Genomic DNA, 19,556 nt, shown 5'->3' on the forward strand with positions numbered 1-19,556 from the left:
TTCCTCCCCCAGTGCTGTAAAAGTGAATTACAAAAAATGAGCAAAAATCCCAACTCTTCCCTAATGTTCCTTTAAGGTGGTGAGGACATTTGTACTGAGATTGAGTTGGATCTTATGTTTGCTTTGCCCATGCTTTATCTCATCTGCTCAGTGGGTTGAGGCATAACAATAATAGGTTTAACTTTAAAAACATATTAGTTGTTAAATGTATTGTGATGTCTGCTTATTTCTGACAAAAATGATGAGCATTATTTTTATTAAAGATGATTACTGTTCCTGAGTCTGTGGTCTAATGTCCAGGTCTCATGCTCTCAAGTTCTCTGCTCTGTGTCATTGTTTCCTTTTGTTAGATGTGCCTTTAGGGTACTTCAGGAAGGAAGGAATTTTATTGGATTATCTGGAACCACTTGTGCTGAGATATACCCTAGACTCACTTTCAGAAAATGATGCTGTTGCATTTATTTGTATTTAGAGTTAAAGATTACGTTAGTCAGGGTGGCTGTCATTAGCGTCCGTCAGATGTGCATGTTTTTACTGTACACTGTCAGAGAAAAAGGATGGTAGAAGCAAACTGTCATCCCTTAAGATACAACAGTGTTAAATTTCCTTTAAAAGGTACAAAAGTGTTTTAAAGTCCTGTTATGTTCCCTGAAGGAGAGCTGAATAAGTGTAATCTTTCATTATAAAACTGTGTAAAAGGTTAATAAATATAATTTCTGGAAATGAAACAGGGCGTATGAAATCAACACAACTATAAAATCTAAAATTATTAAAGAGCACAGTAATATTCTCTAATTAAAGGGACTGAATATTTACCCTTGAGGGTACCATCTCAGTGGCAGTTTTTCTGAGAGTGTACTATAAATGGCACTGTTGGTGGAAAGGCAGGAGTGAGTCAGTGTTGACTGAATGCAGTGAAGAAACTGAAGCACTGTAAGAACTGTAAATATTAAGAGTTTATTAATGTCAGTGATATGTGCAAAACCACAAGTCTTTATGAGACAATGCATAATTATTCTAATAGGGTCAGTCATTATTATGAGTCACTGAGTCATTGTTTTGAGATAAGCCATTATTGTCAGATGGTAATTCATTGTAAGTCATTGTATTAAGTCAAGTTTGAGATGCTAAAGCATAATTATGAGATACAACATGACTATGCATTTGTTCATGGGGTGGAAACATGCTTCATGCTTCCATAGATACCTGCGCATGACAAACTTGATGGTTGTTTTTAAAACTCTTCCTCTCTCTCTCTCTCTTTCTCTCTCTCTCTCTCTTCCTCTCTCTTTTTCTCTCTCTCTCTCTTCCTCTCTCTCTCTCTCTCTCTCTTCCTCTCTCTCTCTCTCTCTCTCTCTCTCTTCCTCTCTCTCTCTCTCTCTCTCTCTTTCTCTCTCTCTCTCTTCCTCTCTCTTTTTCTCTCTCTCTTCCTCTCTCTCCCTCTCTCTCTCTCTCTTCCTCTCTCTCTCTCTCTCTCTCTCTCTCTCTCTTCCTCTCTCTCTCTCTCTCTCTTCCTCTCTCTCTCTCTCTCTCTTCCTCTCTCTCTCTCTCTCTCTTCCTCTCTCTCTCTCTTTCTCTCTCTCTTCCTCTCTCTCTCTCTCTCTTCCTCTCTCTCTCTCTCTCTCTCTCTCTCTCTCTCTCTCTCACTCTCTCTCACCCACCCCCACTCTCTCCATCAGGACATAGATGAGCTGATGCACACTGACCGGCCGGATTGGCAGAGTGTGATGCAGTATGTATCTCAGATCTACAAGTACTTTGAGACTTGACCTTCACCTGGACACATTGAACGCTGCAAATCTTCTGTGACACAGAAGCACTTTCTGACCGCGTCCCTGCTCTTCCACTTCGGGAACGAGGTTCTTCTGTCAGACAAACAAAAACACCCATTTCTACATTTACTTCTGTTTAATGGACAAAAATGTTTGATTCTGAGAAGAGTCCGATTTTGCTTGAAGCCTCTGCTCACTGGGCAGACTTTACCTTCCATTTCAAGTTTGAACTTGCTTTGAAAGACTGAGGTTGTTGTGTTTTGCTGCTTCATTTCAGAACCACGGTACAGATCTTAGTGTTGGAGTTTACAGAGAATGAACTATTACCAAAAGTATAGAAAAAAATAAGTATTTTTGAATATTGTCTTAGTTCTCAATGGGGATGCACGTATTGCATTGTTACTCTATAAAGAAACTGGATTCAATCTTTTAATAAGTCAGTCCAGAGACGGCACGTTCTCATATGATTAAGAAATATTACTTGTAAGATTTACTATATTTTCTATAAGGTCCAGAAAGTGCATTCACTGGTAGAATGGGAAGTAAAGTAATTATTCTTATTATTTCAGGACTTTTACAAATGTTTATAGAAATCACAATCTCAGAAATGTTAGGAGAGTATGTGGAATGCTGCTAAAATCAGACAGCAATGAATATTTGCATTTTTCTAGCAACAAAAAAACACCAGATTTGATGTTTTTGTGAATATACACATTACAAATGTAATGCCTGTAAAATATTCCAAGAAAGTTGGGACAGGAGCATGTTGACCAATCTTTTTCCTTTAATTTTGTAAAAATCATGTAAGGCACCAAGAGTCCAGTTTTGAAAGCAGAATTTTTTGGCCATTCTTCTGTTACATACACATACTTTGTCACTGAACTGGCCCTTCCTTTTTTTCTTTTGTACTTTCACCATTGAATACAGAGACTTCTCCAGATTCCCTGAATATTTTGATGATATTACGTGCTGTAGAGTGAAATACTTTAAATTCCTGCAACCACACACTGCTGGATTATTCAACTGTTGGATTATTCGCTTGCACATTATTTGGTGTCTTGTCCAGGGTGTGTTCCTTCCTTATCATCTTTGCTCGTAATAAGAATACACCTTTGCTGGTTGCTGCTTTGATACGCAAGCCTGATTACAGCACATGTTTAACATGTTTTTCAATGGTTTCACATTTCTAGTTTACACTTTGTCCCAGTCCCAAATCTTTTGGAATTGCATTGGTTTTGTGAATAGTGAATATTTACAAAAACAATCAAAACGGTGAAGTTGAAATATCTTGTTTTCATTTATAAACAGATCAGGATTTCCAAAGCACTACATTTTTTTCAACTTTTTAGGAATTGTGCCAATACTTGGACATATCAGATGTTTTAACTGAATGCTGTAGATTAGAAGTAACTCTAACATTTGAAGTATATTTTGAAATGTAGTTGTCAACAGAATTTATACAGCACTGACATTCACTGTCGTATTGTTTTCTATAATCAGAAATGAACCTGTGCCAAATGTAGCCACACTAAATACACTGATATTTTTTTTTATAAGAAGTAAATACAGAACCAAGGACAAAGTATCACAGTCCAAATTGACAGCTTTATTTCTTTGATCTCTAATGAACTGGTCTTGATTTATCAACTCTGTAATGTTCCCAAGTTGTGTGCAATGTTACATTTTTATTATGTGCAACATTTCAGTTTTGCTTGGCGAGAGAAACTCATGGACAGTTACTGTTGATAATAAAGTCTTCTAAAGCAAAATGACATGGTCATTGATCAGTTAATCAGTTATTATCAGTAAGGACACGAGCTGTATTTGGGGCATGGAATGGAAAAGGACACTTTAGGGGCTTTACCACAACATATGAAACTGCTTGTGCTCCTTGTACTGTGTCAAAACCTGATAATTGAATAAAAATGCAATTATCGTCCAATGGAATTTAAGAACTTGCTGTTTTGAGATACAAGGTTGAGTCCCAACAGCAATGTAAGAATTACACTGACTCATGCAACAGGTCTCCAGTTAGGAAAAGATCTTCTTTTATATGTATCATCTAGTGGCGGATGCTGGTCTTTCAAAGAGGGGAAGCTCAATTTCGGCCTACATTATAAAATGTGTATTTATTTATACATAAATTCTACCCTCCGTTCTCTGAAAATGATCTGTGACCCTGTCGTACCAACAAGGCGTCTTTTCCAGGGACTTGACTAGTGTCCTCTCAATGGCCAGCAGAGCTAGGCTGCTTAAACGGCCTTGGCCTATGTGAAGTGTGTCCGCCTGTGAGTGCTTTGTGACGGTGGAGGGGCTCAGCGGCACCCGCTGGACAGAAACTGCGATAGAAGTCAGAAAGAGTGATAGAAGTTAGTCTCCAAACACAAGCAGCTACAAAAAACCCACCAGAAATAGAAGCTCGATTTGTCGCTAGTTGTTTTTAACAAAGAAAATGCTGCTAAGAGGTTTAAGAAAGTCTGGTTCAACTCAGAACAGAATGAAAATGTAATGCTCCCACGGATCTTTACACCAAAGGATCGCTGATTCACTCATTTTGCTGTCAATCAAAAAGGGATTCAGCCTCAGACAGATCATCCAATCATCATGAGCATCCAGGCCAGCCGAGGCCAGACCACTGCCCCATAGACGACCCAGAGACGCTGAGCGTCCGATGGGCGGGACAAAGCCCAGCATTTATCCAATGTCTCGTTTCGCTCTCCATTTGATGCTCCCCTGTCTGTTTGTGTGCTCAAAACTGGTCTAAAGCCCCAGTGTTTGTGAATCAGTAAAAACCAAACTGTCATGATCTGGTCTGCTAGGCTCTCTCTCTCTCTCTGCCTCCCTCTCTGTCTCTCCCTCTCTGTCTCTCCCTCTGTCTCTCTCCCTCTCTCTCTCTCTGTCTCTCTCTCTGTCTCTCTCCCTCTCTCCCTCTGTCTCTCTCCCTCTCTTTCTCTCTCTCTCTCTCTCTCTGTCTCTCTCTCTCTGTATCTCTCGCACTCCTCATTGCAGAGGCATCTGGAGATTTTTTAGACAACGGAGAGAACTCCAAACATGAACTGAGTTAAGGATGCTGCTCTATTCCTGCTCCATAGGTGGGTAATATTGACTTATTTTTGCGGTTTTGCATCACTTTTCATTTTGAATCACTTAAGGTACCAAAATAAACAACTCGAGTTACAAATGAGTTTCTGTGGTAATTCAAAGAGTGAATAAAAATTTACGGACATGTTACAGCCACCTGCAAACAACAGACATTTTCCCCCTCAAACAGACCGCTTCACTTTAAAAGACACACAGCTTTTAAATGTAAACCACCAAAGAGAAATGTGTTTCCCCACAGTCGTAGTCATATTTTACATCCTATTCAACACACAGCAACCTCCAACTGAACTTGGAAACTTTATCAACTGGTAAATGTTAATGAAGCTTATTATTTCATGTTATGATCTTACATCTTACATCATAACATTTTATCTGTCTCAGAGAAATAAGGATTGAGAACATCAGCCATCTTCAAACAATGTACTACAGCACAGTCTTGAGGGTCCTGTTTAAAACGAAATCCACCTGTTAGGGCACTGTGCTTCTTAATGCGGTGAACTTGAATCATTTAAAAGCATGACACTGAGGTCCATGACCATTAGTGGGTGCCAGACTCATCTGTGTGAAATTCTAAAGTGCCCCTGTTCCCCACGTATACCACCACTTTAAATACCGGTGTGTATGTGTGTGCGTGTTTGAGGAAATTTGGTCTTCCCTCTTGGTTTTCCTTTCATACGCATTGACTGACGTCGATGTGTGGTCGGAAGCTGTTACACGTCGTGGGGCGGAGCTAATTTTGACAGGGGCGTGGTCAGAGTCTGTGATAGACTTAACGTAAGTGCCTGAAGAGCCATGTGTGTGCGCGCGCGCGCGTGTGTGGTTGCGGCTGAAGTTTATTTGCTGAGAGGAGGCTGTGGCTCATTTCAGCGGAATAGCCGGAGCCGGACGTACCGAGGGTAAGCGCTTCCTCGCTTTTACTTACTTTAGCCACTGACTCCGAGTAACACATTTCTGTCTGTAGTTTTAACACCCCCCTGGTTTTCCTCCTCGCTGCCGGAGAGGAGGCATCTTCCCCTCTTCATGTGGCAAAGGAGGAAAAAAAGAGCGGGTAACGGAGCTGAACTTGTGCAGACTCGCTGTGGATGCTTCTGGGATTTTTTTAGTCAAAGTGCTTTGAGCTCATGACAGTTTTTAATTTCGGAAAAAGAAGGAACCGCTGTTAAAGACAGACAGCTGTAATGGAGGAATGCTGTTGTGACACTAGTGAATGATGTCCACATTTGGCCACGGCTGACATATTTGCTTCAACACTTTGTAGGCGCTGATCTGTAGACTGTGTCTTTACTGTGACTCAAACTCATTCTGAGACTAGCTTTATACAGACAGTGTATTTTACCGGGTCTTAGTCTCATCTTTAAAGACCATAACGTTGTCTTCGACTGTGCGTTATACACTGACACTGCTTTATAGACCATAGACCTTTACTAAAATTGAGACTGTGTTTATAGACTGTATGTCTATGACACTCTTCTTAGCAGGACTTAGGCTTTGATTTGTGGACTGTACATCGTTCCTGAGACTATGCTGTACATGGTATGTTTACCAAGACCTAGACTGTATACCTTTACTGACACTTACACTATGCTTTATAGACTGTATTTTTATTTATTTAACTGAGACAGAGTCTGCTTTTTTAGACCGTATAACTTTACCAAGACTCAGACTTAGACTTTATGACTTTCCTGAGACTTAGACTCTCATTCATAGACTGAATATCTTTATAGATTTAAGCTCTAGGTCTTTACTGAGACCTAGACTTTATAGACTATTTACAGTGTCTTATTTGACTGAAAAGAAAATCTTTATTTACTGTTTACCTTTACTATGAATTAAATTCAGGTTTATTTACAGTTTATCTTTACTGTGAATTAGTCCCAGTTTATTTACAGTTTTATCTTTACTGAGAATTACACTGAGGTTTATATATATATATATGACTCTGAAAGCTTTAAATGTTGAATTGTCCAATTAAATAAATGTAACTTTAACATTCAGTGGAATCAATGTCTAAAGATTTTATTAGGTCATTTTTAGAGCATTACTATTGGTTCATTCATTATGAAATGTTAACCCAATGTCAAGGACAGCTGTGTGTGCTGTGTTCACATTATGTGGTAAATGAAAAATTGGCAAAAATGGAGATGGATGTTTTTCATTTTAGACTCTGAATTATCAACATTAAATGATAGAGTGGGGTCTGGTGTGTATGGTCCATGTGATGAATCAGACTATGATTAATGTGCCATATAGAGAGCCATGTGTAAAAGTCAGGACTGCCCCGGTCAGATGACATGTTTTGTTGACATGTCTGGTTTTAATCGACATCTCCATATTAACAAATTTACACACAGCATCTTCAGTGCAACAGTGTGTTCTCTGTAGAACAGTAGAGTCACCTTAGAAAACCAACAAGTGGTTTCTCCACAGGTGCCCACTTTTGCACACACATGTCTGTGTTTCTCAGTGTTGCTGGTCTTTATTGTAGATGGCAGTTGGTGAGGGTCCCGCTGTGGAGGTGGTGGGCAGTGGCTGTGGGAGCCTGAGTTCGTCTCTGGCTGCTGGGTGCTGAAGCTGGTCTCTCTCTCACTACTGCACTCCTCCGCTGAGATGAGTACGTTCTACATCGCCATTGAATTGATCATCGCCGTTCTGTCAATAGCAGGCAACGTGCTGGTGTGCTGGGCAGTGGCCATCAACTCCACTCTCAAAAACGCCACCAACTACTTTCTGGTGTCCCTGGCCGTGGCTGACATCCTGGTGGGCTGCCTTGCAATCCCCTTCGCAATCACCATCAGCGTGGGACTCTGTTCAGACTTTTACGTCTGTCTCTTCCTCGCCTGCTTTGTCCTGGTCCTCACCCAGAGCTCCATCTTCAGCCTCCTAGCTGTCGCCATCGACAGGCACCTGGCCGTCAAGATCTCCCTGAGGTGAGTCAGTTCAAATCCGTTTCTAATCCACTCCCTTAACAGGAGGGTTTCAGGGTTCTTTAGAAAGGCAGTGGGTACAGGTGAAAGAACATGAACACATGAGGATGGAAACACTTTTGCATCATCAATTTCAGTATCTTCAGTTTTGGCATGGTTAGATATCTTTTTTTACATATAATTTGAAAACAACAGAGGGCTTCTATGTCTTAGCTAGACACAAACTCAAATGTGGAGATTGTCCAATAGGAATGTACATCCACTCTCTTTCCGTTTAACAGGTGTGATATTGGGCTAACCAAAGAAATCCTGCTTTGTATAGTCCCTCAACAGTGCCTATATTTTTGCATGACTGGGTGAGTGTAGGAATCCCTGTGATGAACTGGTGCTCAGGGGGTGTGTCTCCCTTGTGCCTAGTGATTTTGGTTTGGAAACTGATCAGGAGATACAAGGCTAAATGCCATTCCAATCAGGGAATCGCACGTGTGTCAGATGTTGACTTAAACTTTGGGTTTTATATCTTAATTGCAATTTTAATCACATTTTATTCCCTTTTATTTCACTCTAACACCTAGATGTCCCTGTTTACTCTAAGTCTGTTGAGTTTAAGACATAAGAGTGTTTAAACTGAAATCCAAAAGATTAATCACTGATTATTCAGTAATTATGGATCATTATTTTCAACTCTCCTCATCTTTGCTTTAGCAACACATGCTCCAACAAATGGAGAAGTTCCCTTTATAGAGCAACGCAGACTGGTCATTTAGGAACACAGCTCCCTTTGTTTTCCTTTAGATTTATTGCTGAGGATGTGTGTGTGTGTGTGTGTGTGTTTGCGCGTATTGGTGTGGGTCTATCCTGACTGGGACCAAGAAAACACAACACACTCATAAAATATCTTTGGTGAGAAGAAATGAACAGGCGAGACACAAAGCTCACTGTGTAGATACCAAATAGTGATCTGGGGCCTTTTTTATAAAAGGGTCTGAAAGATGCTAGGTAACATCTCACTCAGAAACTGTTTTTTTAAAGAATTACTCTGTGGAAATTGTGGATATATTTAAGCAAGGTTTGACCCATGTGTATCCATAAAGATTCGCAGAGAGAGTGTACATTGGTAAATAAAAATGTAGTAAAAATAGAGAATTGCAAGTAAAAAAATTCAGATATTTTCATTTAAATTATTTTAGTCTATTTTGATTTATATCACTGTAATAAATTAATATGCAAAGGGCTTTTTTAAAATATTTCATTATTATTCTTATTCTTATTATTTATAAGAAATGAAACACCATAATAAATAGACAGTAAATCGTTAGGGGCTGGTAATAGTTGCAGATAATTACAGGCCTGTAACTGTAACTTGCACATAATCTCAGGTCTATATATAAAAAGGCAAGAGGCTGATACATGTCTGTCATGTTTTTTTCGGCACTACTAAAACCTAGCTAACTGACATAAGAAGACGACATGTTTTCAGAGTTGATGAAGACGGTTTAATGAGCCGTTAGCCCTATTTACTGCTGCAGGCACATGTTGCCACTCAGCTAACTTGCATTTGTTTGTAATGCCACAACTGAGGCACCAAACAAAACATTTTTTTTCAACTGGACCTCTGGAACAAGAACTTCTACCGCTATCTACATCTCCAAAGCTTCTCTTTTTTGTCTTTCGGTCCTCCATTGTCTCCTCTGTCTCATGCAAAAATTAACTGGGAAGCCCCTATTTAAATATTCACAAGGTTATTTGCATTGACCATATATAGGTCAATGTGGGCGCTACGGAGGCGGAACATGAGGCTCGTTCACCTGCTCACATTTTGAAGAAGATTGTGATTTATAAAGATAAAATGGCGCTCAGGTGAGTGTAAGGGCGTATTTATAAATGAGGCTCGTGGACACTAGTGGTCATTATTCCAAATAACAGCAGTATAAAGCTGGGTTTCACAGCTACCAGTGCTCTCCTTGTTTATTAACTTTTTCAGAGCACTGTGGCTGTTACTTCCAAACAACAGCAAATAAAGGAGGAGGAGCCCATGGTCTCTGTTGTATTACAGCACAAACTGTATCTTCAGAGAAACACAAACCACACACACCCACGTACACACACATACCTGAGTGCTTCTTAAAGGAAAAGGTCGGCTTTTTTGGTTGTTACCACAAACCACATGTTGGAACCCTTTATTATACACTTCCAGTGTCCAGACTTCAGCACTGGTGTACATGCTTCACTGTGGTTTATATGCCTTCATGTGTCAAGAAGCAGACTGGTTCATATGCCTGATATGATCTGTCTTAACACTCCTGGTTTAAGTGTTGAAATACCATAAAGTTATTTTAGTCAGTTTATGATCCGATAATAATGGACGGCAGTGCAAACTGATCCTTTTCTTCTGCAATTCTTTTTAAGTCGATTTTATGGTATTCCAATAGAATGCGCTAATATTTACTGAGCGCTCCACAGGGCTGTGTTGTGGGGAAATCAATAACCCATCCTCTATTCCACCCTTCCGTTAGTGAAACCTGCTCCAAGTGCAATAGGTTCTTGGTACAGTTCTTTCCTGCTGAAGATTTAATAACCCCAGTCCTGCTAGACACTGATATTAGGAAGACCATTTTATCAGAGACTCCTCTGGTCGTTGTTGCTAAGCTTGGAGCTGTTAATCCCCTGCCACTGGTCATCCACTTTAAGGCTCTGGGAAAGAGCGGGTAAAGTCAGGACAAAGTCAGCGAAGAAAGGATTAGGAACACCGGTTGCTCACTTAAAGTGAATGTGTGGAAGTTGCTTAAAGGCTCATGGGTCGTGAGTGGTTGATTTAGGTGTTTTTTAAATACCAGTGTCGGCAGTGGTGAGATTTTCAACAAATCTGTGCCTTTAATCTGTTCATAATGGATACTACTTAATTTATTTGATTTCCAGACAAAAAAACCCTTTATGTTCTTATTATTTATTTCTCTCACCAAAAAGAGAAGAAAAAAAAGAGTCACACACATTTAACAGGAAAGTGTGGTTTTTGCGTGTCCAATCCTCGCTGTTGTTACAGCTTCGGTTCTCTTTGGGAGACTTGCTGTCATTTCTTCTGTGAATATTTTTTCACACCTCTGAAATTCAGTCGTAGAAGTTGGTTGGTTGGTTGCCTTTTCTGCTTCTCACAGTCCAAGTAGTCCCAAACACAGTCAGAGATGTTGAGGTCTGGACCCTCCTGTGGTCAGTCCGCTGCTCGGCAAACACCAGCCACTTTGTTGTCTGAAATGTTATTCTTTATATCTTCTTTTGTCTGTTTTCTTTTCCCATCCTTTTAGACCCACCATGTTGAGTTCTCTCAGCGGAAAGATGGACAGAAACATCTGTGTATTTTCAGATGTGAAGCAGGAGTGGAGCTTGATCCTCTTAAGAATAAAAGCGCTAAGTGTTTATCTGATTGTGTCCAGGTCGGCTCTTTCACTCCCAGTTTGGAATCTCCTGTTTTTTTTTATTTGACGCTTCTTTATGCAAGTGTATATTCTGCTGAAATCTTGTACTTGGCTGCTTTGACTGGGAATTAAAGGAAGGGTGGTGTCTGACTTTGATCCAGTACTGGAGTTCTAGTTAAGGACTGATTTGCTGTGTGGTCCTGAAGAACATAGCTTTCCCAGAACGTGTGACCTGGGAATACCCATTGACCAGTCATTGATGTTTCTTCAGTGGTTACACCCACAGAGATGAGAGAATGGACACATCCAGTCTTAACAGTTCTAAGCCTGAACTAGTTCCTTTGTTAAGATTGTAGAAAAAAATAGTAAAATCGAACAAGGATGTAAGATTCTCTAAGCTCTGACCCATGATTAAGTAATGATGCCTGTTGCTTTGCATGTAGAACATATCGAAAGTGGATTATTATTATTTAAACTCAGCAGATTTCTGTACTGGAATTTTTACTACAGTGTGTTCAGCGTTCTGTCCCACTGTGGTTGTAGTGATAAACTGTGTACATTGTGTAGGTGGGTCACATTTCACATCTACATCCCAGTGAGAGTGAAAAAGAGACTTGAGAGTGATTTCTTCGGATGTAAGTGTTTCTGCAGCTGCTTGTGTAGTTAAGAAATAGACTGCCCACGCAGGTTCCCCCAAATAAAGCGTCTGGTCTACTCCCACGAGCTCAGGTTTCTCTCGAGCTGGTCATTTGTCTTTTTTCATTTCAGATTCAGCTGCTGGTAATAAATGCTGATTCTGAGGTTTGTCCTCAATCTGGTCTGACAGCAGTATGCTTTCCCCAGCACTTTCCCTTGAGTTTCTCATTCCACAGTAACCTCAGCATGACTGGCTCGCCTGAAAACAAAGGCTGTGCTCTGGGTGAAGCTGCTGGCGTCCGGAGAGATTGAAGAAACTCTCTAGAAGAAAGGACGGCCATTGCATAATCTGAAGCATGGACTCGCATCTTAATGGCCCATGCCTCCATTATTGCACACAAACACTGGGAGCTGTGTGGGGGAGGAGGGCCGGTTTGATGTCCTTTTCAGACACTTTTTGTGAGGGATGTACAGAACACTCCCTACACATTCACAGATTGAAGGCTGCGGTGTGGGAGGTTTGATGCCAATTTTCATGTTTTATTAAATTAAAGGGAATTTCAGTTACTCACAATTTCTGCATCGTTTAAACACTGAAATATAAACATAGTCGTTCTGACTGGTTTAATGTGAATTGGTGCACTGTGATGAAACCCTGTTTTACAGAAGTGGCGATATGGAAAAGGGACAAAGAAAAAAGCCAATTTAGCAGCATTTCTGTAACTGATGCTAATTTTAAGTGGTAAATCTCAGGGAAAAATTTGTCCTTTGGAACTATTTCACCAGACCACACTCTGAATGTCCCTCTCTGCCATGGATAAATTTTAATCTTTTCTCATGTTTTAGTCCCTTGAAGATGAATTGATTTCATTAATCCCAATTCAACACCGACATTTTAATTAAAATAATAATAATTTGACTATGAAAACACATTAATCTCTAACTGGAGAACACAAGGTGCAAGTTGCAGTCTGTATTTTTAGTGAACAATGTAAATGTACAGGATATGTATTTTGACAGTGCATAGTAATTTGTGATGAAGCTTTCAGAGGTATAAAACCCTTCAGAGGTCTGGTTCCTATCACCACTGCTGTGAATGAGTGTGATTCAATTTTTTAACATTTAACCACTTTGAACCAATGTATTTACATCTTTAACATTTCATAAATAGGATAAGCCTAGATTTTACAGTCACCAATAAAGGCATATGCACGCAGAACAATACTTTTTTGTACAGTGCAAGCACCCTAGATGTTTGGCTCTTGTCATTCTGGTTTTAATGTAATTTCATTTATACAGCAAAGCTGGACTCAGTCCAGTAGTATAAATGTTTGTGGTGTTATTTTTGTACACAATACAGTGATTAAAGCGGCCTAGAAATGTGTACGTTGGAGAAATTCCAAAGGTCATTACAAGTGCATGAAGATCACAGTAAATGCCTACTCATAGAATGGGATCATTTCAATGTATACTGGCATTGATAAAAATATACACCAGACATAACAAATGCCTGAGACTACATATAAGCTCAGAGTCGTTTAAATGTATCATACCTAATAGATGAATGACCAGTGGTCGTAAGAACAGACTTGACAGGAATAAAATTGATCAAAGGCAGATGCTTTCTAGGGAAATTAGTTTTAAAGGTAGTGCACAATTCAGGAAGCAAAGGCAGATATCTTCATTTGCGAGGGATAAGTAAGCGACAGCACGGCGGCCAGTTAATGTACATGTTCTGAAAGACTGGCAATCAGAGGGAATCCACGCTGTCCATCAGGAGCACTCCATCCTCCTAATGCTGACGAGTGGTTCAAAGTGGGAGCAAGTTGAAGCAGAGGGGCGAGAGAGATGTGTGCTCAGAATAGAATGAAGGGTATGGGGCTGGAGGGGCAGTAACCATCCTAATGCCAAAACAAATCCATTGCTTTTCATTCATGGGCCCTTGGAGAACACAGGGAAAGGAAGGGAGACAAACAAAGAACATGATAGCGATAAGCTCAGATAGAAAGCTGAACAGGACGACATGCAGCAATGCACCTGCATCAAAGGTAAAAGTGTAATTAAAGAATGCTTATTGAATTTAATAATGGCACTGGTGCAATGAAATCACCTTCTTTACTTTAATAATATTTCATTAATGTCCAAAAAACACTAGTGTGGAATTCTCTTGGGATTTTTGCCATGAATATCTTTTTAAAAAATAAGTTTCAGGCCAAAGCTTTTCCTTGAATTTATCGATAACTGTGTCCCAAGGCTACGTAGTGATGAAAGAAAAAGAAGGGTAAAGAGAAAGGAGTAAAGCGTGAACGCATTATAATCACACACTGGTGATTCCGCAATAGCGGGACAAGTAAATGCCCCTTCAATAGGCCACAGAAAGAGAAAACACAACCTCTCCTTCTACCACCACAGCAGCCACGCACTCTGACATGAAGTCTCCTGGAGCACAGCCCTGTGTTAAGACAATTATTGATGGCAGCCTTGATCATCTCTGTCCACAGTGGACAGAAATGCAGTGACAGGCTTTGGGAGGGTCTGATGAATAATGCATCGTGTGTATTACTCACTCAGCTCCATCAGTGCAGCCAGACTCTGCAGCGTCCAAGGGCCAGTGATGAAGTGATCTGGACTGAAGAGTAGGGGCCATCACTCAGGTCTCTGAGCTGAGGTAGGCTCCTCTGTGGAAGCATCAACCTTCCAACATTAGCAGTAACTACAAGCTGACGTCCAGAGTAATAACCCAGTGTAGAAAATACCAGGGGATGTTCAAAAATTTCCGCCACCAAAAATGGCTCTTTGAGTTTTGACTGAACAAGGAAAATTTGCCAAGAGGAAATATCTTACTTTTTAGAAATATTCCATGCAAGAGATTTATAAACTTTCCCTTTAGCTTTGCTCTGTGTATAAAGCAGGATGTGGTGTTTTGAAGACTTTTGAAGGTACTGTGATGGACTGGTCCCTGTCCAGGTCCCTGTATTAATTTATTAACGTATTATTATTAGGTTAATGTATTCATGTATTAACCCAGTCCAGGGTGCACACAATGAATACTGAATGAATGAAAGAACAAACAAGTCAAAGAACAAATGAATGCTGATGTTACCATGTTAACAGCTTTATACTTGTGCTTCCAGTTTCAGTTTTAGTATAAATGTTCCAAAACATCATTCAAAACACCTTCCCGCTGCAGCACCAATAGATGACTGTTGCTTGCATTTTGCGCAGTCAGTGTTGACAAGAGGCCTGGCTGTTTTTCTGTCAAAGATGTGGTTAATCCCCTAAAAAACAGACTATGCACATGTGTGTCAATGCTATAAAAAGCATCTCCCTGAGGATGTGAAAAACAAAATTGAAATGGCAAGAACAGGATGTACGATTTAACCTGACACTTTTCTGTGATGTTTTAGCACTGTATTGTGTTTAATAGAGATTGAATTTGGCCGCCTCACTGAAATTAATCATTCATATTTGATGGTTTTTGATAAAAATAAAACATTTAAATTGTGTTAAGAGTCATTAATATCCACATCAAGAATCACTGCAGGGCTTTGGGACTTATCTTAAACACAAAGCATTTGTTGTGGGGCTGTCACACTGTTCCAGGGTCCTAGGGCTGTGGGTTCAGTCCCCACCTCAGTCCACTGTCTGTGAGGAGTGTGGTGCGTTCTCCCTGTGCCTGGGTGGGTTTCCCTCGGATGCTCACATTCCCTCCCATAATCCATAAACTCATGTTGGTTGGGTGATTGGCTGTGGGAAATTGAGCATAACTGTGTGTGAGTGACCACAAATGTGTGATGCCCTGTGATGGAGTGGCCACCTGCCAAGGGTGTGTTCCTGCATTGCACCCAATGATTCACGGTTGAATCCGGATACTCCTGAACAGGACGAAGCAGTTACAGAAGATTAAAAAAATGCATTATGTATGCATTTTAGATTAAAATGTGGGCTTTGATACCACAGTTAAATTGATTATTTGTGCTTATTTATTTAATATATTTCATATATTTTTGAGCTAGATTACATGTGTTCTGACTGAAACATAAATTGCATTGAAGCACTGCTTCTAATCTTCTTTTAGCTGTTTAAGAATGTAATATATTTTTGCACATTCATTTTATGGGATATTTAACAGAAAGGTTGGTTTTATTGTGTCATTGTTCAAAAACCACAGCTCCCACTTCACACCAGTTGATCATTCTCTCTGTCTTTAGGTATAAAGAGCTGGTCACAGGGAAGAGGGCGAGAGAGATCATCACCATCTTATGGATCCTGTCATTCATCATTGGCCTCATCCCGTTTGCAGGATGGAACAAGAAAGCAAGTGCCTGCCAAGAAGCTAGCTTCACAGCCAAAAATGAGTGCTTTACAGAACAGAACTCCAACTTCAGTACTGGAGAACTGGGCTTCTTTCAGAGCTGCCATCTCCCATGCCAGTTCGAGAGTGTGGTGGACATGCGCTACATGGTCTACTTTAACTTTTTTGGATGTGTGCTGCCACCCTTGTTCATCATGTTGGGCATCTACGTCAACATCTTCACGGTGGCACGCAAGCAGCTCCGCCAGATTGAACTCAGGAGCTCTAAGGGGAATGGCGAGAGCAACCACCAACACCGCGGGCTGCTGCAGCGCGAAATCCGTGCAGCCAAATCCCTGTCCATCATCGTGGGGTTGTTTGCACTTTGCTGGCTACCTGTGCACACCCTCAACTGCCTTACACTCTTCACGCAGATAAACAAGTCCCCTGAAGTCATGTATGTAGCCATCATCCTCTCGCATGCCAACTCAGCTGTCAATCCCATCATCTACGCCTACCGCATCAAGGAGTTCAGGAACACCTTCCGGAAAATCATAGCACGCCACTTCCTGTGCCGACGAGATGAGCTATACCTAAGCTCGAATGGAAGCAGTCGAAAAACTGACCAAGTAAACATGACCATTGATCCCGTGTTATAGCCATGGAGAAATGTATATGTTATTTTAGTCTAACTTAATTTAACCTTAACTTTAATCAGCGTCATTCAAAATGTTGATGGTGCACTGTCACCAGAAGTTCACATGGGAAGCAATGTTTACTGACCAGAGAACTGCAAAAATATCTGACGCGTGTTTAGTCAAATACCCAGAAAGTGGACCAGTAGGCTATTTATGAGGACTATAAGGACTCTAGCCTGATCTGATATGACAGATATCTCTCTGGACCTTTACTTGTTCATTTAAGGAAGGGGGCCTATATGCTCTTCTCTTTGATCACTACAACGATAGTGAAAACATAGGAATTCCTATCTTCAACCTGACAAAACTAACAATCATGAACAGACAAAGTGTACACTTAATTCCAAGCCTTAACAGACAGATGTCTGACACAAGTCAAAAGGTGTGAGTAGGACAAAGTTCAGTCACCTTGCTTCAGTGTCATAAACTTACTGTGAAGGTAGAAATGTCTATACACCTGAAGTTTATGGTGCCAAGTTACCAAATGCTCATCCTGAAGGAACAGACACGACTTGTGAAGAACACTAGGAAACAATGCACAGACAGAGGGAGCATAGGCTGTTCCTGTTGATGTGGTAAAACGGAAGAGGTTTTAATACAAGACCTGGGAGATGTTTTTTAAAGTGCCATGCTTGAATTTTTAAGACCTTTTTAATCAGTCATCTTTTAGAAGGTTGCTTTAGAAAGCTCAGGAAAACCACAGAGGGAGGGTAGGCACAGACATGAAGTATCTTAAGGAAATGCATTGAAGTTTAGTGGAAACCAGGCTATGCTTCACTGAGAAAGATAACACTGTATAAATTGTTGATTGTTAGAGAGAGAATGTTTCTACATCTAGTGGTTCTTCTGCTTCTGGTATTGACCAGCATTGTGGATGAATTATACATTGTCTGCAAGTTGTTTTGGAGATAGAAGAAAGTTTGCTCATTTCTAACTGGCATTTGTAGCTAACCCTCTGCACATACTCTTATCTTTCTGTTTCTGTCTGTCGCCATCTTTCAAATACTGAGTGGTCCCAGCTGCACCGGTGCTGAACATGCAGAGGATTGGGTGTTGTCTCTCTTGTGGGTACGTCACTACCCCCAGGGACCCGTTTGTCATTGAATGTTCAGCTGCAACAAACTATACAGGCTAGAAGCAGAGTGGAGAGCCTGGAGCAGAGAGTGTCTGCAACACAGAGATTTAAAGTGTCACCTCTGATCCACACTGGCTGCTTCCTGAACACTTTGAACTGTCGATACTGTGAATTTTAGCCATTGCCTCCTCCCTCTCCTGATTACTTCACCCCAGCTGATCAAAATTCATGCTGCTCAGAGATATCATATACCAAGTAACAATGTCCAGTCTCTTAGAAGGTAAAGACTGTTGGAGTCAGAAGCAATTTGAGAAGGTAATTACAAGGTGAATTAGCGCTTTGATGGCACTGAAAACCGAGAGCCCTAAGTGTTATCTCATTTTTGTTGTGGCACAGTGATTTGTTTAGCACATTTTAATGAGTGTCTTCTATTATTAAAAGCAGACAATTATCACATTTGGATGTGATAAGTGTTCATTTAGAGCAGTTCAGCACATAACATCAACCAAACCACTACTTCTGAACTGCACTGAGTTTTTTCAGACACAGTTCAAATATTGACAGATTAAAAACACATTCTTGGCTTTGTAATGGCTCTGTAATAAGACAGACTTCTTAACAAACACATGCCTTTTCCAGTTTTAATAAATCAGTCACTCTCTCTCTCTTTCTGGCTGCAAATGATCAGTTGGCCTAGGCAAAGCACTGATGTGTGATATGACATGTTCTTCAGATATGAAAAATTGACTGTACTCCCCAGAGCAATGGAAGATGGTTAAAGGTGCTTTTATAAAGCAGAAGCTGGTGCTTTTGGAACAAGTGAAGCATATAAACAGAAAGAGGCAGAAGTTTGGTAGCTCTGTAGGTTTTAAACAAAATGCAGACACTTTGGTTTTATTACTACTTCTAAGGGCTAAACTGCAGGAGTGTGCCAAACTTAATGGACATTCCCATGGAGACCAATCTGTACTGCACTGTACTAGTGTTACTGTCATTATATTCATTTAGAGATTGCTGTACTTTTTAAAAGTTTGTGAACACAGTAAATAGGACAAAAATGCCTTCCAGTCATCTTAAGAATACCTGCTCAAATAAGAATGAGACTTAATCTAGTTTTAAAAGTCATGCCTTTAAAAAAGAGAGAGAGAGTAAAAAAATGTTTAAATGTGCTGCAGGATTTGCCACTAATCAGCATATACTGTGGTTCACAATTGATGTTCAGTGCTTTTAAGTGTTAAAGTGATATTACAACAGATTTGTCAGCTGTAAAAAGCAGTAATGTTATTTAATATGAATCTGTGTTTGGTGACATTTTGTTAATAAATATTTTTAATAAAACTAGCCCCTTGACTACATTCAATTGAGTGAAAGAAATATGTTGTAGTCAGAAAAATATTAGTAGCCTTTTTTTCATCAATAAATCCCTAAAATATCTTTACAACAAAATGACAGATTTAGACTTACTTTTCAAGAAAAATAAAAATACAAAATAGTCGCATGTTTTCAACATTTGATGCGACAATATCACAATCATGTGTATGAGTAATTACCACTCAAACACTCATATCAGTGCCCCGTTTAATGCCACAGTAACACGAAAACTCTTCCTCATTACAGATGTCATTTCCATCATTACAACCAG

The 19,556-nt window shown here is 40.1% G+C and overlaps 2 protein-coding genes across 5 annotated transcripts in view; both read left to right on the top strand.

Moving 5' to 3' along the window:
- The window catches only part of specc1 (sperm antigen with calponin homology and coiled-coil domains 1), a 117,737-nt gene extending 114,142 nt beyond the window's left edge, over window positions 1-3,595 (top strand). For 2 of the 4 annotated variants that reach the window (XM_066658577.1, XM_066658578.1), the window contains exon 15: window positions 1,680-3,594. In XM_066658577.1, coding sequence (XP_066514674.1) covers window positions 1,680-1,769 — 90 coding nt within the window. In that variant the 3' untranslated portion in view covers window positions 1,770-3,594. Of the gene's footprint in view, window positions 1-1,679 lie in introns of all 4 variants that reach the window. The other 2 variants (XM_066658576.1, XM_066658579.1) reach the window with 1 other exon arrangement.
- Window positions 3,596-5,688: 2,093 nt separating this feature from the next.
- adora2b (adenosine A2b receptor) lies at window positions 5,689-19,216 on the top strand. Its single transcript, XM_066662334.1, has 3 exons — window positions 5,689-5,770; window positions 7,360-7,801; window positions 16,059-19,216. The coding sequence occupies exons 2-3, from the start codon at window positions 7,482-7,484 to the stop codon at window positions 16,798-16,800; spliced, it is 1,062 nt and encodes a 353-aa protein (XP_066518431.1). The 5' UTR covers window positions 5,689-5,770; window positions 7,360-7,481; the 3' UTR covers window positions 16,801-19,216.
- Window positions 19,217-19,556: the final 340 nt, after the last annotated feature.

The sequence above is a fragment of the Hoplias malabaricus genome, chromosome 2, assembly GCF_029633855.1.
Source record: "Hoplias malabaricus isolate fHopMal1 chromosome 2, fHopMal1.hap1, whole genome shotgun sequence".
Taxonomy (NCBI): Eukaryota; Metazoa; Chordata; class Actinopteri; order Characiformes; family Erythrinidae; genus Hoplias; species Hoplias malabaricus.